Source organism: Arabidopsis lyrata, assembly GCF_000004255.2.
Source record: "Arabidopsis lyrata subsp. lyrata unplaced genomic scaffold ARALYscaffold_6, whole genome shotgun sequence".
Taxonomy (NCBI): Eukaryota; Viridiplantae; Streptophyta; class Magnoliopsida; order Brassicales; family Brassicaceae; genus Arabidopsis; species Arabidopsis lyrata.
Genome location: NW_003302550.1, coordinates 8,760,282 through 8,783,664, shown reverse-complemented (window position 1 = coordinate 8,783,664; position 23,383 = coordinate 8,760,282). Strand labels below are relative to the sequence as shown.

General features: G+C 35.5%; 4 protein-coding genes across 6 annotated transcripts; 1 reads left to right on the top strand and 3 right to left on the bottom strand.

Annotated features, from left to right (window-relative positions):
* Positions 1-71: 71 nt before the first annotated feature.
* LOC9308022 (protein trichome birefringence-like 16) lies at positions 72-4,105 on the bottom strand. Of its 3 annotated transcripts, none has more exons than XM_021022379.1 (7): positions 3,723-4,105; positions 2,992-3,138; positions 2,599-2,750; positions 2,217-2,300; positions 1,719-2,072; positions 1,318-1,513; positions 72-1,188 (listed from the first exon to the last, which is right to left on the bottom strand). In XM_021022379.1, exons 2-7 carry the CDS (start codon positions 3,042-3,044, stop codon positions 360-362), a joined length of 1,668 nt encoding a protein of 555 aa, XP_020878038.1. In that variant the 5' UTR covers positions 3,045-3,138; positions 3,723-4,105; the 3' UTR covers positions 72-359. The 3 variants fall into 3 exon arrangements, with proteins under 3 accessions (XP_020878038.1, XP_002871953.1, XP_020878039.1); XM_002871907.2 differs by having other exon boundaries at positions 2,992-3,090; XM_021022380.1 differs by lacking the exon at positions 2,992-3,138.
* Positions 4,106-5,296: 1,191 nt separating this feature from the next.
* Positions 5,297-6,385, bottom strand: LOC9310078. The gene has a single exon (XM_002871906.2). It carries the CDS (start codon positions 6,248-6,250, stop codon positions 5,324-5,326), a length of 927 nt encoding a protein of 308 aa, XP_002871952.2. The 5' UTR covers positions 6,251-6,385; the 3' UTR covers positions 5,297-5,323.
* Positions 6,386-13,165: 6,780 nt separating this feature from the next.
* On the top strand, positions 13,166-14,027 carry LOC9308021. The gene has a single exon (XM_021022572.1). It carries the CDS (start codon positions 13,322-13,324, stop codon positions 13,781-13,783), a length of 462 nt encoding a protein of 153 aa, XP_020878231.1. The 5' UTR covers positions 13,166-13,321; the 3' UTR covers positions 13,784-14,027.
* Positions 14,028-18,670: 4,643 nt separating this feature from the next.
* Positions 18,671-23,366, bottom strand: LOC9310077 (endoplasmic reticulum metallopeptidase 1). The gene is made up of 12 exons (XM_002871905.2): positions 22,894-23,366; positions 22,571-22,809; positions 22,324-22,480; positions 22,099-22,176; positions 21,697-21,771; positions 21,499-21,618; positions 21,250-21,414; positions 20,629-21,151; positions 20,331-20,487; positions 19,731-19,840; positions 19,520-19,632; positions 18,671-19,405 (listed from the first exon to the last, which is right to left on the bottom strand). Exons 1-12 carry the CDS (start codon positions 23,224-23,226, stop codon positions 18,740-18,742), a joined length of 2,736 nt encoding a protein of 911 aa, XP_002871951.1. The 5' UTR covers positions 23,227-23,366; the 3' UTR covers positions 18,671-18,739.
* Between the last annotated feature and the right edge of the window lie 17 nt (positions 23,367-23,383).

The window sequence follows — 23,383 nt, the reverse complement described above, 5'->3', positions numbered from 1 at the left end:
ATCAGAATAGGTTTCCAATCGGTTCGTATGTCTCAGGGTTATTTGCGCCCATCAAAGCAGAATCCAAACGATAACACATGAACATTTCAGAATTAACTCTCAAATTTTCTTTTAATCGATCAAAGACAAATTTCAAGAGTTAGAATCTGTTCTGTAAAATATGGTCGAAACCAAACCCCGGTATGGTTAATTGGTTATGCTAACGACAATACGTCTGTGATACCCAGAGCTTTGGTTTTGTACCAGAATAAATACTAACTTACACCTCAGGCGGCCGCTAAAACTTAAATGTGTGTTGTAGAACGCTATCAAAGGCCGGCTTTGATTTGCCTCAAGCCCTTTCTCTGTAACTTGAAAACTTAGATCATTGCAAAAAGGATTTCGTTCCATGTATCAGGAACACCGGGCAAGCACCAATGGAGGCAATCTTGAACTCCCGGAGCAGCCGAGATACTGAACCGTGATATGTGACCTTCGTCTCTAATATGAGATAAGGCTGTTATGTCCAAAAGCTTAACCCCTGTACCTTTCACTGCACGACCCGCACTGTAATCGCTTGACTCCTCTTGCAAAACTTCTTTCCCGATAGACATTGGGGTTGTGTTATTGCAGCTCCCTCCGGTGTTCCATTCCCCGCCCACGAAATGTCTCGGTGAAAGGCTTCTGTAGAATGCCTTGAGACCGGGATGGAGAGGGAGTTGTGAGTTAACCCAACTAACTGTGCTGTGGATTGTGAAATTCTTGGCGTTCCCAAGAGCGGCTAGCTTCTTGTTAGTGTTGGGAACGCCATTAACATGCATCACCCATCTGTTACCGTTGAGCTTCCCTCGGTTCCAATGGTGACCTGTGTTCATTACCAAGACGTTGATCTTATGAAGGTATTGGCGTAAAAACGCTGGTGGGCGATCGAGATGCATAGCATTTTCAGTTGCGGGGTCAGTGATGTTGAGCGGTTCTATGTCGCAGAGTGTAGATGACCAGTGGTATAGGACCGTTGTGTTAGTTTCTGGGAACCTGTAAGCCCAGCCACCAGGACGAGCTCCACCTTCGGAAGTTATGAACCCAAATTCTGGTCCCACATCAAGGACATCGAGCCTCTCTTTGCCTCCCGTGATCATACACATCATAGATTGAAACTGTTGTCTTCCCAACGAGTCTCCAACAAAGGCTAGGGTTTTGTTCTTCATCCTGAAGGCATTTGTAAAATAGAGCCACGCACTGTTACTAAGGACTTGATGGGGACACTTGACTACGTCTATGGATACATGGATTTAACACATGCATAAGTTGGAATGAGATATAGGAAATTTTGTTTACCTTCTCAGGAACTTGGAACCCTCAAATTCTTCCATAGAGCAATCTTTAGGTTGCCATCTTAAACTTTCAAAGGCAAAGTCTGTACGTTGCATCAACCTGCACGCCCACATTGAAGCAAGCCACTGTTTGCATTGAGATCCTGAATACAAAGGACGGTGATTGTCCACAACCCATTTCCCTTTCGCATAATTGCAAGCTGGGCAAAAAAATTATAAGACAACCAATTATTTCACATAGGAGGGAATCATACTAAAACAACGTCAATACGGTGTAGAAGATTTATAACTAATTGTTTCACCGAGATGCAAATAGATTAGTCATATCCAGTTTCAGAATAATGAACACTCCTAAGATACTTTCACGCATCATAAAACTGGGATCTATAAAACAAGATTCTCTACCTTGATTCGTGATGCGAGCTGTTGAAGTACTACCATCAGTCCTCTCTTCATCTGTTGCAAGAATATTACTCTCTGGATCTGAATTAGTCTCTTTAATATGTGTTGTCTTCTTAGCTTCGCCATCACCAATAGCAACCTCATGTTTCACCTTTTCTAATTTAATTTCCTCTCTAGTTGGCGTCTTCCGATATTTTGGCTCACTTGCAATAACTTCATGTTCCACTTGTTCTACTTTTTTCTCTCCAATAGTTGGTGTCTTTCCTTGATTCATATCACTTACAGTAGCTTCTTCCACTTGTTTCTCTTCTTCTTCTTCTGTATCTTTATTATCAGGTGAATCCACTTTGCTTCCCTCTGTCATAGAAAAGCCGGGAAAAGAAATTTTTTGTGCCAAGCTTAGTTCCCCAAATTCAGAATACAACAGACAGGGTGCAAAAAATACGTTTGAGCAGCTTACAAGATGCATGAAAGAGCTGCAGTAAATGCAATTAACATTACCTTTGTTTACAAATGGAGTAGCTAATGAATAGATGTCTTTAGTTTCAGTATTCAGTGCAGTAGGTAGTCTCTCAACCTTTTCTTCTGCAAATGACAAAGAACTAGGTCAGATATACCCCCAGAATCTAATTGTACAATTCGTTTGAAGAACATCTACAGTGATTTGTGAAACATAAACAGGAGAAAAACAAGTGAAAGAAAAAATATTGATACTTTTGGGGGAAAAAAAAAGTCTACGGGAAACTAGAAGTAACACATTTCGCTGTCAAGCAGCACTGCAGCATCAATTTAAACATTAAGCAAAGTCTCTATAATATTGTTCCAGCATTCAAACGGCCTAACAAAATGTTGCTAGAAAGAGAGCCTAGTGTCATAGTTAAACCTGATTGCAGCTTTAGATAGTGACTTTCAGGAGGAAGAAAGGCCGAGGTTGGAGTTTTATCCCATGTCCATATGACGACGGTTGCACAAACAAGCACAACAAGCATAACAGAGATATCCCTAGCCCTTCGTCTAAGGGCTCCTCTTTTCATCCTATACAAATTCCAATAAATTAGCAGTAAGATATCATTCTGTCACACTGAATAAAAGATAACTAAACCAAACAAAAAATTATAAAAACAAAAGGGGGTGGGTAGCCTTCGATTCTCCTAAACAGAGAGGATCACATCACCCAGCAAAAAATAAACCTTTCTTATTAGCTTAGACTGCTTAGTTACTTACATACACATGTCAGCAAAAAAATTTACAACCAATCAACTAGAAGATATTCTACCTATTTCTATGGAGGGTCATGCTTCTCGGCGTTCCAGAGAAACTTTCGTTCATACTAGATCAAGGCATATGTCCAGCTAGCTCGAGGTTCAGAGTGATCCTTTCAGAACAATTAGTTGATCAACACATTTATGAGTAGATTCCTTGCCTAATCATATAAGATTATTGGTGTTATAGAAAGAAAAAAAATTGGATCCTAATAAAAAAAAAAAATCCTAAACGTTAATGATGTTGATCCCATCACAAGAGACACAAACCCAGATATTTTGCTATGAGAGAAACATGGATTAATACCCCAACAAAATGCATTTAGAGAGATATAGACAAGTTTACATTTTTAAAGAGTGAAATTGATGGGCAAATCATATACACAATTTAGCTAAATTAACATCTCCACCTACCAAAACACTGTTCCATTAGAACTAAAACTGGTAAAAAAAAACAAAAACAAAACCCACGCATTACTTGAATTGATAAATTCACTACAATCAGATCAAAGTTTTAGAAAATGACGCAAAATTGCATAATCGGAAAGGTTTTTTATCCCAACCCTAATTCAAATCTTAACGCAACTAAAACCATTTCCTCAATCGTACTAATTAAGGAAAGTCTCAATTCATTACCCAACATTCGGCAAAATGGAAATTTTCGAATTTCTGCCACGATAAAACCCGACAGTTTATGAGACGAAATGAAAACCTAAGTAAATCAGCAAAATGATTATGAACATACCTGGAATCTGAGATAACAGATCAAATACAAATCTCCTCCTCGTCAATCAATTCAAAGAATTTGGGAAGAAATTGAATCGAACGATTCCGATGATTAGACACTCTTTTGGGTTCGGCGATGATGAAATCCGATTCACCGGAGACACCGTACGGAGAGAGGCGTGTAGGAGGAAATTACTATCGAGAAATCAATACAAAGAAAATAATCAAATTCAAATAAATTTGGGAGAGAAAGAGAGAGAGAACAATAATTTTTTTAAAAAAAGGCTTTGAATTATTTGATGACCCCTAATCACATGTCGGCGTTTAATGATTTCTGTAATTTGCTTTGAACTTGGGTCGTTTGTTTTTTAGAATAATCGTAGTGGATGGAAACTAAAATAACTTTAATTATAAAAAGTTTACCAAAAAAAAAAAAACTAACACCAATATGTTTTGAACAATTTTATAATTTTTCCTTGTGACATCAGTTTTTTCTCTGACATCTGCAAAATGGCCACATTTTAACATTACCTAATTAGAAAAATGGCCATAGAGAGAGGTGGAGGAATAATTTTTAAGTTTCTACTAACTTAATCCTAATTAGTCTAACATTGCAACATTACCTACCTACTCACATGCATGCTAATTGCTAACCATGTGTGCATGCACCACTCAAAATGGCCCAACAGGGCCCAAATAACACTTCTCCACTCTCGAGCTACCCATAAATTTCTAGAAAGAAAATAAAAAAACCATCAAAAACTCCTAGGCATGTCAATCGGGCTAGCCCGGCCCGATCCGGCCTGAAGTCCGCAAAACCTGTACATATTTGAGCCCGGTTCGGTCTGACCCGTAAAAATTCCGAGCCTATACTTTAAAGTCCGGCCCGGCCCTAACAGGGCTACAGGGCTTTTCTGGGCTTTTTTGTGCTTTTCTTCCGACAAAAAAAAAAAAACTTATAATTTCTAATATCTCTTAAAAAAAATCTATATATGAAACGAGTCAATCAAAATTTAAATAACCACTAACGCTAATTTAGTTTTTAAAAAAAGAGTTAAAATCAAATAAATAATCCAAATAAATTGTTTAAACTTATACTAAATAAAATATAAAATCAAAATAATTCAAATTAGGTAGTAGAGCTAATATTTGCTTTTTCGATTTATAGTAATACACAACAAAAAAAAACTAAGTTTAGGGTTTTTAACTCTGTCAAAAAAATTTTTTTACAACAAATCTTACAATTAAACGAAAATATTAAAAAAAATGGGTCAAAATATTTTTTAAAGGGCTTTTCGGGCTAGTCCGAGCCCGGCCGGGCTAAGCCCAAAAAACCTTGTAGCCCGAACGGGCTTAGTCCGAAAGGCCCGTTTTTTTCTGGACATATATTTGAAGTCCGAGGCCGTTTTTTTCAGGGCTGGGCCGAGCTAGCCCGCGGGCTTTGGCCCTAATTGAAATGTCTACTAAAAACACTAATCACAAATTCACTTAAATCCATTTGTTTTTGTCAAGTAAGAATGATTTAATAACCAAAAAAAATGATTTTTGAAAGATTTCTTCCCCTTAAAATTTTTTTTTATATAAAATATTCTCTTTTTTTTTTCCTTCTAAAAACTTTTATTAAACAATGGGTATTACAACCATACAATGCCAATACAAAACTTTACAGTGGCAGTTTATTACATAAGCAAATTTATGAGCCATATGTTGAAGATGACATAATCGAAGAAGTGAATTTAACGATGCTTCTTTTCCATAAGCCTTACTCGCAATCATGTTACAATACATGATATGTTCCTTCTTTAAAAGCCATCTTACTCGAGTGTGATACAGATGCCTTATTGGCATTCTTTGTTTGAAACTCCACATCACATAGAATAAACCCGTTGCTCCTGTAATGAGTTTTATAATCTCGACATTCCGATACCAATTAGTCCATATCGGTGCCATTGCACGAAGCAAAAAGTTTGGCTTGATACCGGTGTAGGCCCATCCTATTGTACATTCCACACCATAGACGTCGTTGGAGATCTTCACGACAAATGCCTTCGATGTAATTCCGGGATCCCATATGCATCTAGGATTGCAAATTTTCACTAAATCGCTGTCGACAATTATTGTCGCCAGACCGAAAACGCCGAGCATACCCAGAAAAACACCGTGAATGAACCACATAGTCATCACACGGACAAGTACTCCTCTGGAAGGAGGAGAGAAAACCCTAACAACGAAAAACGTAATGACGTCGGCCACCGTCGTGGAGACCAAAAGTTGAAACAAACCCAACCATGAATTTGTTAACAAAGACATCATCATCTCTAAATTCTCATGTCCTTCGCTGCCAGACAAACCCATCACTATCACTAAGACAAGATAGCCGTAACTTACCCGACGAAACAGAGAGACTTGTTGGGATTCATGCATGAGAAGACTTGCGACATCCATGGCTGCATAGCCCATAGCCGTAGACAACCCCACACTTCTATTTGTTATCAAAAACTCCATCAAACCTAAAAGCTTATCTCCTACGCCGCCACACCAGACCATTTTTGTCAAGAGAAGATCAATGTTGTTGCCAATGGAATTAAGAACAACGAGAACCAAATGGAATCTCCAACGTAATTGACGGCCATGAAAATCACCAACAGATGTGAAAAGGGGCCAACCAAGAGCAGTTGATTCTGGAATACCCATTATTGATAACTAAAATCTATGTATATAAACTAGTAATTGTTAAATTTATGAAGAGGAAAGAGTACAACCGACGTCGGAGCCGACGCCGGTCGGTCGGAGAAATCACAGAAGAAAAGTCGTATCAATCGCTTTTTCTATCGCCCCTCTTCACTTTTTTTTTTTAATATAAAATATTCAAGTGTGAAGTTTGTTAGTACAAATATTTTGTACTGCAAATCTAATTACGTAAAATCCAGATTGGTACATATTTTCATATTTCATGATTTCTATAGTGTGCAAATTATTACGTCGAATTATTCGATATAATTTAATTTATCCATTGAATTATTAGAATATGATAAACTTCTGAAAAATATGCTCACCCCAGAATTTGTTGTACACTTGAATGATCTGGATATCACATGGTGCCATTTTGTCTTTTTTTTTGGTTATACATGTATACCAAAAAGACCACCACAATGTTTGCCGCAAGTAGGTAAGAAAGGGCCTACTTGCGTGCCTTTCTAAGTGCCTTTGATCTGGATTTCTGAGTGCCTTTCTACTCCGACTTTCTCAGTTTGTTTAAACGGCAACACAAGTGGATTTTTCAAGAGCACAAAGGGCCTGAGGCAAGGAGACCCGCTTTCGCCTTACCTATTTGTGCTGGCTATGGAGGTGTTCTCCAGATTGCTACATTCCAGATTTGAGCAAGGATATATCAGTTTTCATCCTAAAACATCAGGTATATCTCTTTCGCATCTGATGTTTGCGGATGACGTTATGATTTTCTTTGACGGAACTGAAGCCTCCCTCCACGGCATAAATGAAGCTTTAGATGACTTCGCTTCCTGGTCTGGACTGCAGATGAATAGAGAGAAAACTAACCTTTTCCACGCAGGCCTTTCTCCTTCAGATTCTGTTGCAATTGCTAGACATGGATTCCCAGTTGCCTCTCTCCCTATTCGCTATCTTGGCCTACCACTGATGCATAGAAAGCTTTGAATATCAGAATATGACCCTCTTTTAAATCAAATTGCTGGTAAGTTCAGAGGTTGGGCTGCTAAATCCCTGTCTTTCGCTGGGAGAACACAATTGATTGCTTCTGTCATCTACGGGATGGTGAACTTCTGGTGCTCTACATTCATCCTCCCCAAGGGCTGCATAAAGAAGATTGAGTCACTTTGCTCAAGGTTCCTGTGGGCTGGGAAAACTGATGCAAGTAAGGGCGCAAAAGTGGCTTGGGCAAAAGTTTGCTTACCCAAAAAAGAGGGAGGTTTAGGGCTGCGGAGATTCACTGCTTGGAATTCAACTCTCTGTTTAAAATATGTCTGGAATTTATTTTCAGGACATGAATCTCTCTGGGCTCAATGGCACAAATACCACAACATCAAATCAAAAAGCTTCTGGGAACTAAAGGAACTAAAAGGTGATTCTTGGACATGGAAATCAATCCTCCGGCTGAGGTCTGTAGCTGAGCAGTTTGTAAAAGCTGTATTGGGAAATGGAGGCACTATAAACTTCTGGTATGATTCTTGGACTCCTCTTGGCCCCTTGATCAAGTGTCTTGGACCCGAGGGTCCTTCGCTTCTTAGGATGCCTTTAAGAGCAAAGGTGAAGGATGCTTGTAATGAGTTATCTTGGACCATCCCTTCCCCAAGATCAGATGCTGCGTTAAGTTTGCACGCTTATTTAACCACTGTTCAGGTTCCAACAAGCTCTGCAAATCATGATGAATTCTTTTGGACTATTGATTCAGTCAAAAGTAAAAGGTTTTCTACGTCAAGAACTTGGAATGTTGTGAGGCCGAGAAGGGAAGAGATCCGTTGGTGCTCTGCGGTCTGGTTCAAAGGTGCGGTCCCAAGGAATGCCTTCAATATGTGGGTCTCTCACCTAAACAGACTCCCGACAAAGCAGCGTATGTTCTCTTGGGGCATCATTTCTTCGTCGTTGTGTACCTTCTGCTCATCAGATTGTGAGTCCAGGGATCACCTTTTTATCACCTGCTCCTATTCTTCTGATATTTGGCTCTCTGTTTTGGAGAGAATTGATCCGAACAGGTCTCTGTTCCTTTCTTGGTCTGAGCTGCTGTCTTGGTTAAGAGTTTCTTCACTGACCGCTCCTTCAATCTTAAGGAAATTGGTTGCACAGGCTACGATTTATCACTTGTGGAAGCAGCGAAACAATGTGATCCACAATCACTCCAATATCTCCTCAGGTGCTATTTTCAATCTTATCAACAGGGATATTCGAAACACTATCACGGCTCGCCGGCATCGGAAGCGTTTTCGCGATTTGATGCAGCTATGGTTAATCTAAGCTCACTATGTGTGCCTTCCCAATTCTGAAATCTTGTTTTTATTTTTTTTGCCAAGATTTCTTAGTTTCTGGCTTTACTATGTAACAGTCAAACAGTTTCATTTTTCTAATAATATTAACAGTTTAGCAAAAAAAAAAAAAAAAAAGTAGGTAAGAAAAATGAAATGTGTTTTAACGGTCGAGATTAGAAAGAAAACATAAATCTAATAAGTGAGTATTCTTATAATAAACAAGAAGATACTCAAAGAGGAACAATTCTTGGGTTCACTCCTAGGGGTGAACCTCTTCATTCACCTCCTCTAAATTTAGCCAATGAAATTGTGCCATGTAAGATTACATTTAAATAGAAATAAGAAATTCAACTTAAAATTAAACAAAATAAAACAAATTAAGAAAATAATTTTTTTTAATCTTTTTGTTAACGTCGATGACGTCTTCTCGCCGTTACTCCATCATCAATTTCGATTTGCTAAGAAATCTAAACCAAAACACAACTTGCTCGCAACGTTGATACTGTCCAAGTCTGAGATCAAACTAGAAGTTGCAGGTTTTGCAAAACCAGAAATACAAACCAACAGTGCAGGTCCCGTTTAACTATTTCAATTTTTAAAAATTTGAAAACAAGAGACAACAAGTCTCTAAACTCTCACCTTGTAGAGATATCGAGACACAAAACTAGAAGATTAATCTATTTGATTTGCAGGATATTAGGACCAAAAGACAATAAGTCTTGATTGAAATTCGATTGAAGTTTATTTGATTGAAGTTTATTTGTTCAAATAATAAACAGCTCGCGAGGCTCGCAAACTCTCGTCACAATATGAGTTTGAAGTTTAACCAATCACAACCGGTAAACTCAATCCGAGACTTGTAAACACTCACAAGCTCTCACACGTTTATGAAATCTTAATTTCAATTCGTTAGATGTTTGTAGAACACCTAAACCCTAATCTAAATCTCTTGGTAAAAAATAAAAAAAAAAAAAAAGAAAAAAAGAAAAAGAGGGGAAGACGTCTCAACAAAAAGATTAAAAAATTATTTTCTTAATTTGTTTAGTTTTAAGTTGAATTTCTTATTTCTATTTAAATGTAATCTTACATGACACCAGCCCCGTCTCTATTCCATGGCAGATTAGGCAAATGCCATGGGTTCACTACCAATTTCAAATATTTTCTTAAAGATAAAAGGTCCAATATTTTCAAAAAAAAAAATTTTACTAAGAAATTTTGAAATTCTTTTGGTTTTGGCTAAATTTAAAGGAGGTGAACGAAGAACCCAAGAATTGTTCCTCAAAGAATTGAGCTATCATTCATGTTTGAAGACAAAACCACGCTAGCTGTTCCAAGTCGATTTTTGTACCACATTACACATAATTGATATATTACATTTGTAATTGTATTGACGGATCATAGCAATTCTATAACTAAAAATTGCAAATCGTACTACTCAATTATTTTGTATTTCTTGTACCAACATATATAGAGAAACATATGTGAGAGCGATAGAGACAAAGAACATGTTGCTTCTTTAAGAAAACGATTCGAAAACGTAACTATTTATGATTGGTTATCATCTTCCTTGTTTAATTAAGAAAACGAATCTAAAACGTAATTAACTATGAATCTGTGATTGAACATCAAATCAACTGTTTTTTTCTTGGTGAATGGCAAAAAAAGGAAGATCAATTAAAAAAATGGCGATTAATGGATGCCAAGCTAATTATTGAAACAACAATTATGGGACAAAGTAAATATTTTGAGATCCGTATGGTGCTTTTATTTAATGTAGACGTCTAACTTATCAATATTTATTAAAATTCTAAACTCTTAACATTTATCTATCATATGGACTCCATAACAAAACTAAATCCTTAATTCGAAATTATAAACCCAAAAATTCATCAGATGTATATATCACTCTTTTACCAGTCTTGTATTATGTGAAAAAATCTTCTTAGCAAAACATTTTAAGCACTAAAAAAACTCCTTAGTCCGGCAATCACATGCTTATACCGGTTTAGCTTCACTTATGCTGCAACTGCTTCATGAAGTTCATTGCTTCAACATCATGTTCTAATTAGATAAATTCTCGAATATCTTTTGTTTGTATCTTTGTTTCTTAAATCAATCTTTTTGTTTATAGAATCGACATATTTGTTCACTTTCAAACATATATATTGGAAAATTTTACATACTATATACATGATATCGAATCTCACCGAAAAAAAAAAAAAATCTTACCGAAAAAATGATATCTGATCTCTCCCAAAGTATATAGAGTTAAATCGACTTACACCAACCATCATACTCGTAACGAAAACTACAATATTGCCATTACAATGCACGAGCTTGTTAGGTGCTTGTCTTCAAATCAATCCTACAAGTCAAAGCTTCTGATTTAGTTACAATTTCGCCTAGAGTAAGCCAAACCCAAACGTAGCAAACCTCTTTTGCTTGACTTGATCAACGTTTATCAGAAAAAACGTTTTGTTCTTTGGTTTTTATTTGGGGTTAGCTTACATCATATTTATGTTGTCATAATCTAATAGATTCTTATAACGTGGCATACATAGACAGTATAACATTTTTATGTTTTTATCTTCTATTTTAATTATATATATATATATATTAAGACAAAAGACCTTATCAGAGTTCAACAGACTTTAAAGGAGCATCAACTTCATATAAAGATTTAATTTCCCGCTAGGAAATTAATTACTATTCTGAGCCATTAATTGGTTTAGTAATTAACTAAATTGAAAAGAGAAAAAGAGTTTTGAGAAAAGATAAGAAATGAGAACGAACGAAATCGAGAGAATTCTGAATTGGCCAAGGACGAATATCGTTTTCCAAGCAGAAAGCTGCAGTACTTTTAAAACTTCTGTTGCACGTTCCTCAATTTTTAGGTAAATAAAATTTAACAGTAATGTAAAATAATCTTATGAAATATTGGTACGATAATATTTATCATATAGTTGTCACATATCACTCGTTGAATATTTGGTCCCAGCATGTGATGGCAGTATATATATAGTACAATGTCTATATGGCTTACTATTTAAAATGCATAGGGGTATTCTAGATTCTTTTAAACACTAGCCACCATCGACTTCCCCTAAGATTGTACGTCCAAATTAACGTTGGCCGGAGACTTAGGCTTCGATTGTTTCACATAAATATCTAGCGTTCACAATTTTGATGTAATTTTATCTTCACATTTGCATAAAATAACATTTTTGATATTTAAATTTTAAGAAGAATAAAAAAATATATAAAAATTGTATAAAATGCAAACACATATACATCTACTTCTGTTTTTTTTGTTGACAAATTTTTTGAGCCAGTACACCGGAAAAATAGGTATAACGTGAAATATGGTAATCTAATAAGTACCACTCGAACTTGTGTTCTTTCAACTTTGTTTTTGGTATTTTTCTAGTCGAGCTAACAACACTTGGTAAGCATTATTTCGTCTACATAGAACTTTTTTACGTTTACAACTAACAAAATAACTTTTGCTTAAAGATACATTGGATATAAAAATAGTGTAAACAGAAGAACAATCAAGATCTTTTTAGCCTCTATAAAATTATTAATGTATCCCATTATTGGAAATCTGGTCAATTTCTCCCAATAGGATGTTAACCAAATTCATACTTCACCAATTGAGTATTGCTTCAAGGACTAGGTACCCTCTCAACTATTGCCATTGAAAAAACATGGACCACCTCTTCTTTTTTTTCATGTAACCACAAATCTTTTCTTGTTTTTCAAGCCGTTTTACATTCACATCGATTCTTCGACGGGTAACCTCAATTTCAGGTCCACATTTTATCATTCTCTATACCTATTGCTTCAACTTTCAAGCAACATATATTCCCATTATACGTATCACTGATGAACTAATTCAGAGTCATTAGTAAGTAGCAAGTAATAAATGCTACTCTTTAAATCACAAAGCTACCTCTTCGCCTCACAATGAGTTCAAAAAGTTTCACTTGTTGTATCAGTTGTCGCCACAAGTTGGACTATTTGCTGATCATTCTTATTGATTCCATTTTAATATGCTAACTGTCTCTCTCTTTCGGTTATATAATATACGAGTACAAAGAGAATCTAATTTAATCTTCTAAGGACTAAGATTATAGACTTAACTAATTACAAAGATATGATATATAACAAACTGAAAATTGTAGATTCGATAAATTTTGTTCGATATACACAAGTTTAGATTAATACATTCAAGTGAAAAAATGAACATCGTCTTGTCTTTTATCCGCAAGATTGCATAAATTATTTTTACGAATTTATAACTTACTCAAAACAAAATTCAATAATTATCCATCCACACCCACATGCATAATTTCAAGATACAAACAAAAGGTTTCTCGCCACATTATCTCACTCACATGAAGCCAAATCCTCCTCCAACCTCACATTATTTAACATACACATAATAATAATTTTCTCATAACAAAATAAAAATAAAATAATAACAGAGACATATGTCTCCAAGTATAATCTATATATATACATCCAATAAAGACCACCTGTATCTGTAAACCTTAAAGCCAGAGACGTAACAGAGAATTTTATTAGTCTCTCAATCTCATTTTCCACAAAACAAATCATGTCATCATCATCATCATCATCAGCCACTGATATTAACGCAAAGCCGTCGTCGTCGTTGCCGGCGGTGGAGTCTGTCACGTGCGACACGTGCGGTTTCGCTGAAGAGTGTACGCCGGCTTACATCAACCGTGTCAAAGAACGGCACAAAGGACACTGGCTTTGTGGGCTTTGCGCGGAGGCGGTAAAAGACGAGGTGGTTCGATCTTCTACTCGTATCTCCGTCGAGGAAGCTCTCCGCCGTCACACGACGTTTTGCCACCGTTTCCGTTCTTGGAGCCCTGACGAGGAGGAAGATCCGATTTCAGTCATTGGTAGGATTCTACGGCGGAGCCTCGATGGCTCTCCACGGAGAACCACCACGAGGACTAGCTCGAGCGGAGCTTTGCCGGGGATCGACGGTGTAGAGTCACGACGGTCGCTTCTCCGATCTGGGAGTTGTTTCCCGTCTCTCTCTGCTTGAATAATCATGTTAGTTTTGTAAATTTGTTTTATATTTTTTTGTTTAAGATTATTTGCATCATTATTTGTATTTAATTACATTTTAGAAGGAGAAGAAAGAGTTGGGATCCGAGGAATTAAATTTCCTATGACGTCATACTTTCTTCATAAGTGAGTAGTTACTAAAATGCTGTAAAAACTAGGATATGACCCGCGGTACACCGCAGGTTAATTATTTGATTTTTTTATTTTTATAAATTGATGAATTTATTGTGTATAATATTTTTTGTTGTATACCGCGGGTCACATGCGTTGTATCTAAAATAAAAAATTTTAAGTTGTATTTGTTTTGTTTAGTGTTTAAGATTGTATAATTGTATTTTGATTTGTTATTTATAGGATTTCACCTGTGGTATATTGTCTCGTATTAATATTGACCCAAACCCGTCCAACCATATAATCTAAAATGAAATTAAACATCTTTTTGGTTATTTTTTTAATAACACTTTTATTTAAATGTCATATAATTCGAGTTAATTTGAAAGTTGCTTTCAAATAGTTTCCATGTATATTTTTAAATTAGTGTGTGTTTTTGGACCAACCCGTAAAAACAATTTATAATTGTATCTTAAAATACTAATTAGGATTTCACCCGTGATATACTGTCCCATTTTAGATAATTGTAAAAATTAAAGAAAGATCCGAATGACTCAATTTCGGGTCTGAATAAAATAACGACATGATTAAATGCTCAATTTGTTCTTAAAAATGTTAATATAGATTACACACATATTTTTATTCATCGATTGAGTAATATATGTCCGTTTTAAAAAATTTGAATTGTAACATATGCAGAAAAAAAAAAACTAAAATTTACTAACTATTTATATATTTTATAATAATTTAAAATAATCTATATATACATTTTTGAATGACTTTTAGCAAATAAATCCTGGAGTTGGACCTTATTTACGGATGAATGCCATTGGTATTAATTATTTAAATTTGAAAAATATTAATTAAAGATATTACCAATACGATTTCGAGAATCATAAATTCATATCTTCCTTAATTTTCTGAGTCATTAATGTGATAATCTTTAGGAAATATTTCTCTGTAAAAAAAAAAAATCCACATTAATGAAGGCATTAAAATCGACACTAACAATTAAATTATTTAGATGTTCAATTATTTTAAGATTCTTATATCTTATTTAATATTTTTTTTTTAATATCTCATTCTTTAATTACTGCGTTTAGAATTTATTGGTTGTTACCTATTTTTTGGTGAAATTTATTGGTTGTTACTTAATAAGTAATTATGGTGCGTTTATTTTAGTTAATATCTAATTTAAAGGATTTGTTTTCTTTTATTATTAATAAATGAATAACATGTATAGAAATAAAAGATTTTTTTGCGACTCCATAATAAAAATATTAAACTCTTATTTTCTACATTTCTTACACATAATATCCTCTTATTCAATAACAAAAAATATATATTACATATTTTTAAAAATATTTATAATATTTAAATTATATAAAAAATTTGTAATATTAATATTATTTCAACTCTATACAAATTTAATATATATGTATATATATCTTATGGGAACCATTTAAAAGAAATTTTTAAATTGACTTGAATTATATAGCTTTTAAATAAAAGTATTATTAAAAAGAAAAATAACTAAATAATGTTTAATTTCACGGGACGGGTAATATGATGGGACGGGTTTGGGTTGATATTTATAAAAGATCGTATACCACGGGTGAAATCCTAAAATTAACAATCAAAATAATCTATCAAACAAATTACATTTTGATTTTTTAAGAAAATATAGCCCCGCGGTGTACCGCGGGTTAAAATCTAGTATAAATATAAGATCAAATAAAAGTGAAATAAGAATCATATATTTATGTTTAAATTAGGTAGAGAGGTTTTAGGAAATTAGTGCAAATTTGTTATATTAGCATTAAATCATCATATTTGATTTTTTTATCTATAAAAATCGTGGAGAATATACCATAAATAAAGCGTTTAAATATAGTAATTAGTTGAGAAAGTATATATATTTTAGATTTTATTAATTATTTTCGTTTTTTAATTTTGCCAAAATTTAAGGAAAGATCCGATTGAAGATTTCCGGGTCAAAATTAAACAAATTTGACCCGATTTGGGTACCCCAAAAACTGCTGCAAAAATGTATAGTAGATGAGCAAAGCTCATCAGTTCAAACAATAAATAAATGAGTAAGGGCTTGATTGGTTCTCCCGCTAGCACCCGCCTAGCGGTTGTTAGCGGTCGGTTGCGGTTGTTAGCGGTTGGTACCAATCATAGAAACCGCTCCACACCGCTTCGAACCGTTCGAAATCGCTGGATTTTAAAAGCTCCTTCCCGTAAGCGTTTGCGGTTGCGGGCGGTTGCGGTTGGTCTAAAAAAGGAAGGAAACTAAAAAAAGAAAATAAATAAATTAAAATATATATTATCATGTCTTATTTATATTCACGTTAATTATAAAAAAATAATAATTATCTAACTTTAATTTTCTAATATTAATAATTATTTTTGTTTTCAATATAAAAATTTATTTGAATAATTATTTATGGTTTTTAATCATTAATCATGTTTAAAATTTTATACTTTTCATAATTGTAGTTTCTGGTGTTTTATAATTTTTTATAATCATATATTAAATTTATTTTGGTAAACTTTGGTTTAACCGCTATCGTACCCGCTGATCAACCAGTCGTAAATCTCCCGCAAACGCACCCATTTTTAACCGCTAAACCAGTCGGTCAAAACGCTAAATAACGCTTGAAACCGCAACCGCCCGCTTCCGCAAACTCCCACAACCGCAACCGCAACCGCTGCGTTTAAACCAGTCAAGCCCTAAAGCTCATGTTAATTATGTGTTCTTCAATTAGGATTGCTTAATTTCTATTATTGTGCTTAATCAAATGCTTTTAAAAAGATAATCTATGTACTTGATTGTTTACTTAGGTTTGTGAAATACTTAAAATTTCAAGTAGCTATAAAGAGCAGAAAAAAAACAAAAAAATATGTCTAGCATTGATATTGTTCAAATGCGGTAGGATGCATGTTGTTGACAATTAAAGAAAAATTAGTTTAAATTGATAAAATTAGTGAGGCAATGCTTATTTTGGATAATATTAATTCGAAATCTTACCGACTTAAATACCAAGAAACTTTCTTTTGCTTAATCATCATTGTCAAGATTTTTCTTCTGATTTCATATCTTAACTGTTGCAGCTAGCTAGGTTAGGTCTGGTCATATAATATGTCCCATTTGATCCGATTGAGTTTGACTTGTTGATCTGATTTGTTTTTTTTTGGTTTTAAGGTTGATAAAGTTGATCTGACTTGGCATTGATTGAAAAAAACTGATGCAACACGGCCAAATTCAGCCGAAATCAAATTGTCGGTCCGGTCGAAGTTTTTCTCTCGTAACCAAATATTGTTTTGATCCAACCCAACATACTAACTAATAATTGGGCAAAACTCCATTAAAGCCAAATTAAACCCAATATGTGGTTAGTTTCCCCAAAGGAAAGGAGGGCAGAAAAATGAAGCAGTGTGGGTCAATGAATTATACACTGGAAACTGAAGCGACACGACTTATGTAATGGATGTGAATTCTGAGAGAGAAAACCATTACAACTTTTGTTATTTGGATGCATCATCATTAATCATGCATGCCATTTATATTTTGCCTAACTCATGTACACCCAAAGTTCAAAAAAAAAAAAATCAAACAAAAGGACATAAAATGTTTCAATTTTTACCCATGCATTTTATGTTATGAACTCCAATACTGCATAATTTATTTCTACAACTTGTGTTTCTCATACAAGATTTGAATTAAATTCCATTATAGTATAGTGTGGATAGGTCATACTCTAGTGGTAGAGCCCTAAAACCATATAACTTATTTTTATAAGATGAGTTTTAAGCTGAAACAACTTGTGAATATACTATTGAGGAATGTACTAATAGTTTTTCCGGCAACTTGAAGTCATCAATTTTCTACTATACATTCCACAATTATCACTTAATCATATATTATATATCGTCGAAAGATATATTTACAAGATATGTTGTCTAATGATTAGTACCTCTTTATATATATACTCCAAATGGTCACTAGACAATTGAAGAAGATCAGTAGACCACAAACCATTTTTCGTATCATGACTACCATATATATTGCAGTATTTGTATGGTATCCGCGTAGCTGGTTAGCCCTTAGATTAGCCTAACACCTAGTATTCTCTTAGATCCAGTTGAAAAGTATTTATGCATATGTGTAAACACATATGGATGTTTATATGAATGCATGGCACATGCGGATATGTCCAGCTTTGGTATGGTAAGGAGGCAGAAATGTTCATTTGTTATGTTTTCACGTCACTTCCCTATTTGTGTGGCGTAATGGGTCCTTCCTCTTCACTTTGTTGCCCACTTGTCCTATACACTCTCGAACTTGTCATTTTGTTCTCTATTTGTTTCTTAATTTTTTTCTAAACATTTTTAAAAATAAAGACAATTTCATGTTTTTTTTCCCTTAATTTTATGGTCTATTTTTGTTGCTTTTGTTAAAAATATCTCGAGCCCCTTTCACGAATATCTTTGAGTCTACCCACCAAGATTTGGACCTACCATGTTCCATGTATTCTCTCTTAATTAAAAAAAAGAGGCATTTAATGATCAAACCATTGTAGTAACAAAAATGCTTGGATTTGAATTTTGAGGTATAGTTATCCGAGATTTATCTATGAGATTAAGAAATGAGATTAAGAAATGAGATTAAGAAATGAGAATTATTGGTCGTTTACGTGCTCTTTTTTCCTGTTTCTGTTCATTTATTTTCAGGGACTTTAACTCGTGCTTTTGATGTAACCAACAAAAAACTTTATTAGAAAATGAGTTAGCAAAAGGCCAAGTGAGTGGGGAAGTGTTATTTGGTGTAAGGAAGAGAAGCAAGAAACGCGAGAGTAAAAGGAGAAGTGGATTTTCCAAACATTGTGCAAAATGGAGGAAGTCTTTGGAGAACCCTTTGGACTTGTGGAGTGCGACGGTTCAAGTCAGTTCTGAGTTTCAAGAGAGGTCTTTGTTTCTTCTTCTCATCAGATACTTCTTCCTCCTTCGTGTAAAGTTTGAGAACAAAGCTTGTTGGTGCCTTTTTACCGCCTGAGAATTGAATTTGATGCCATCCTTCTTCACTGCTGCTTTTCTCGCCTCGTGCTATCATCAACTCTTCTTCTTCCTCCTCACCTACTTGCATTGTAAAGTCTTCTATTTCATCCATGTCAATGCGAAGTGTCCAGCGCGATGAGCCTCCTGTCTCCATTGAAACCGCTATGACTCTTCTCTCGTCTCGCTCTTTGTCGTTTATGACACGCAGAACTGGAATCTCGTTCTTGTCCCATCCAACCTTTGCGTCCTTCTTGGTCACACAACTGTATTTAGCCTCAAAACTGACGAAATCAATCTTATTCTCTCTGCCACATCTGAACCCTTCTTTGATTTGCTCTGCTTCCATGTTTAGGTTTCCAGGAGTGTTTGAGAATAGTGATATGAACGCCACTTGATCTTGCCCGCTTGTATCCACAACATGTACTACCTACATGCATACAACCATATATCAAGGCTGAGTCGCATAGTTTTGAATAACTTTCACGTAGTAACACAAAAGAATTGAAAAAAATCCACAGGAACGAGAATCAAAGGGACATACATTTACTGCTCTTGCAGTATCCTCAGTAAATGCAGGAAGAACACCAGAAGATACAAGAGCAAGAGAGAGGGCAGTGATAATGCATAATGCAGAGACAATCGACTTTTTTGCACCTAGAGACCAAGTTTGTCAAGAATTATTATGCTTAATCAACTAAAGTTTGTAATTATTGTGATAAGTTCCATAACAAAGTTTTCAAATAGAGCATTACCGGAGAGATGAATATAGGCCAGCAGGTATACCGAGGTCAGACTTATGAAAGTAGCAATAACAACAGCGATCAATGCACTGCCTAACCATTCTGGAGTTCCGCCTGGATTACTACACACCAAAATACCCAAAACAACAGCTACAATATAAGGTCTGTTGAATGCTAAAGAAGAAAGAGATTCACAGAACTATTAATTTCCATAGCAGCAACCGCGTTCTGACTTTTTTTTTTCTTTAGTCCCCATGTTTACTAAGATTAGACAGCTGCGAGCTAAAAACTAATTACCGCTCCATGGATTCATTTCAATCGTGTTCCAACATAGTACGGACATTTTATTTCACTATCTAAGTTTAGGCAAGAGAATTTAGCCTGTTTATGAAAGGAATAGAGAGCAGAACTGTCTTTACTTTCAAAGGAAGAACATGGAGAACCAATTTAGGTGAATTGATCAGTTATTGTTTGTTTTAGAGTCCCTAATATCTCCCAAATTCCTAAGGCTCCCAAGTCCCAATGATCAAAAAGACTCCTACCTATTTATATTATTATTTATTGTTTATCATATGTATCAAGTATCTCACATTACAGTGCCTATCAGTTTACCTGTCAAATCGAATGAGCATGCCAATCATTGTGGCCGTCAACTGGATAAAACTGCCAGATGAAACCAAAATTGGTACAGCCAGGCTGATAAGCAGAGTTGCAAGTTTGAGGGGCTTTGGCAGTCGGATTGGAGATAAAGTTGCCTCGAGCAATCCATCTGGACAACCATTAGGTTTGATTAAATTAAACTTAGGATAGCTCTAAAGGGTATACTTTTTCAACGTCTTCAATGAATGTGGTTAGCCTGAAATGAAAATCATATCCCTCATTATATCAAACAAAGAAAAGATAGCCTTACATGCAAATGCAGGAGGAACTAGCCAAACCAGAGCGAGGTAAGTCGATCCAAGTTTATAATAGGTTCCCAAGGCCAGAAGAACAAGCCACTGTATAAAACCAGCTTTAAACAGCCATCTTTCAGCCTCCAGCCTGGCCAAGTTATCTCGTAGTCTTGGTGAGACTTGCATTTTGTTCGAATTCCTGTTCGAAGATTTCTTCCGAAGGAAAATAAAGGCCACATGCTGACCACTAATTGACCCCAAAATCGCAGGCGACACAAACAATCCAACTACCATCCATGGGTTTGAAGCATACGGCACAGGTGACGAGGAAATCGAGGGCAATATGAATGCAACAGCTACCGAGAAAGCTACTGAGAATATCCATGAGAGGATAATACTCAAACACGACAAAATCAGCGACACAACAGCCGGATAACCACCCATGAACACAGACAAAACCCATATAAGAATAGATTGCATGATCACCGAAACATATAGCATTGTCGCCAAACTTTGCCGGTATACAATCATATACTTCCCCTAAATAAAGGAAAGCTATTAGGAAATAGTAAAGAAAAAGCTATGTAAGTACATATCTTAATAGATAATAACAACAGAATAGTTAGTTCTGTAATCACCAAAATGTCAAAATAGACAGCTGAGTCCGGGGTCGATTTCTCCTCTCCCTGGAGAGTATCATCCTTTGGCAGATCAGACGATGAAGCAACCCGAAGAAGGAAAGCAAGCATATTTTCCCCAAGATGCTGGAGCGATCCTGGTTTTATTAGTTCTATCTTATCATTCTGCGAAGCAAGCAATAACATATTACACATCTAAACCGGGATCGAAACAAGAAGAACAACATGTAAAACAAAAAAGGGAAATACTTTAGTGTGATAGACAGCCGTATTATCTGCAAAAGCAAAGTCCAACCCTGAGAGACCAGCAACCTCCTTGTATACTTGGAAATCGGTCGCAGATTTTATGACTCCAGAAGTGAACAGATCCTGTCATAGTAAAGCAGTGACATATAGATGCATATATACTAGTAAAGGGGGGAAGAAACATCAGTTGGAAGTACATACCTGCCCAATGATCTGACCAGATGGATATTTCGCGGCCAAAGCAAAATTTTCAATAGCCCATGGACTCGGGCCAGCCTATACCCGGAGGAGAAAAACATTCAGATGGTCGAAATTCACACCAGAAACCCGATCCTCTTTCAGGTATAAGGCACCAAAAAATAGTAATTATGTCCAATACAACAGCTTAACTCCCAGAAAAAGAATCAAGACCACAGCCAAAATTTAGTAAAAATTACCAAAACCCTTCATGTGCTGTCAGAATTTGTTTTCATACCATCTTTTCATATTACAAGAAGAGGGAAACCTCACATGTCCAAAGAAATTGTGCTTCTCAAGAATTTTTTATTTTTATAATTTATAAAAGCAATCGTGAGGAACGAGAGGTAGTGCATAAAATTATACCTGAAAAATACTGGACTTTCCACCCGTACCCATGGCCTCTAAATCAATAGCTAAACGTACCGTGGAACTCCATGGATGCTGCATAAAGTAATTTACAATGTGATCCAGAAACCATAAGTTCAGGAATTAAGAGATCTAATCAGCTTAACTCAACCAAGTCAAACTTAAGAGAGGGAGGGAATCACATCAAACTCAGAGTTATTAAGGTCAGTGTATCATAACTACCTGAGTTACAAAGCTATGAGCGCCATTAAGACCTTCTTCCTCTCCAGTATTGAACAAGAAGATAATCGAATTCTTGAATCCATGAGCCGATTGGGAAACAGATCGAGCTAACTCCAGCATTACAGCTACACAGGAACTACAATCTCCAGCCCCACCTCTTCATACATTCACAAACGAATTAAACACACAAACTTCACACTAGCAATATGATGATAAAAAACAATGGATAGGAGATGAAGCGACATACGTTGTGAAGACAGTATCAATGTGAGAAGAGACCAGAATAGCATTGTCTCCAGCGTCTGATTCATATTTCGGCAAGATTCTTAGTACAATGTGACTTATATCTGAATACACAAGTGACTTGCCCTTAAAAAGACCACCGACCAAACGATTTACACCAAATTTGGATTCAAAGAAATCAACATTCACATCAACTTCCCAATGAGCAGTTTCTTTAACTTTCTCAACTTCTGCCAATACATACTGCAAAAGATGAACACATAACAAATTCTGAGTGCACACTCAAATCAAGATTAAAAAAATGGAGAAAAACAAAAAAGACAGAACCTCAAGGGCAAGGACAAGAGCATCAGAAGAAACAGGATGAGGACCAAACTGAGTCAAAGCCTTAACATGATTGATAGCTTCAAATTCAGAGAAACCCCTTTTACCAGCTTGTTTAGCGGTTAAGGGTTTAGGTAAATTCCCAAGCTGATAATTGTAAACAACCCAAGCAGAGTAAGTGACCAAAATCAACACTGAAAACCATACTTTTCCTGATCTTTTAACATCAGCCTGCACTTCCTTATCGAGAGCTTCTTTATCAGAAGAAGCATCAGTTTCTTGACCGGAAGAAGATGGCTCTGACAAATCTGATCCCTTTGGATGACGCTTCCTCATCGTCTCAAAATTTGGATCGGCTCAGACAGAAGCACGTGTCACTCTCTACAGAAACAACATATGTTCGAAGGTTGGAGTCGTCAAAAGCTATAAAGCAAGGGTTTTTACCAGAATCAGCTTGATGATGATGATGATGATTGATGAAGGAAGACGAGAT

Excerpts from the sequence above, each read along its gene's own strand:
- LOC9308022 (XM_021022379.1), bottom strand. The coding sequence starts at position 3,044 with ATGAACGAAAGTTTCTCTGGAACGCCGAGAAGCATGACCCTCCATAGA. Across the intron at positions 2,301-2,598 it reads CTATCTAAAGCTGCAATCAG|AAGAAAAGGTTGAGAGACTA; the intron begins GTTTAACTATGA and ends TGTCATTTGCAG. Across the intron at positions 2,073-2,216 it reads TACTCCATTTGTAAACAAAG|AGGGAAGCAAAGTGGATTCA; the intron begins GTAATGTTAATT and ends TTTCTATGACAG.
- LOC9310078 (XM_002871906.2), bottom strand. The coding sequence starts at position 6,250 with ATGGTCTGGTGTGGCGGCGTAGGAGATAAGCTTTTAGGTTTGATGGAG.
- LOC9308021 (XM_021022572.1), top strand. The coding sequence starts at position 13,322 with ATGTCATCATCATCATCATCATCAGCCACTGATATTAACGCAAAGCCG.
- LOC9310077 (XM_002871905.2), bottom strand. The coding sequence starts at position 23,226 with ATGAGGAAGCGTCATCCAAAGGGATCAGATTTGTCAGAGCCATCTTCT. Across the intron at positions 21,772-22,098 it reads GAAAGTCCAGTATTTTTCAG|GCTGGCCCGAGTCCATGGGC; the intron begins GTATAATTTTAT and ends CTCCGGGTATAG. Across the intron at positions 19,406-19,519 it reads ATACTGCAAGAGCAGTAAAT|GTAGTACATGTTGTGGATAC; the intron begins GTATGTCCCTTT and ends GTATGCATGTAG.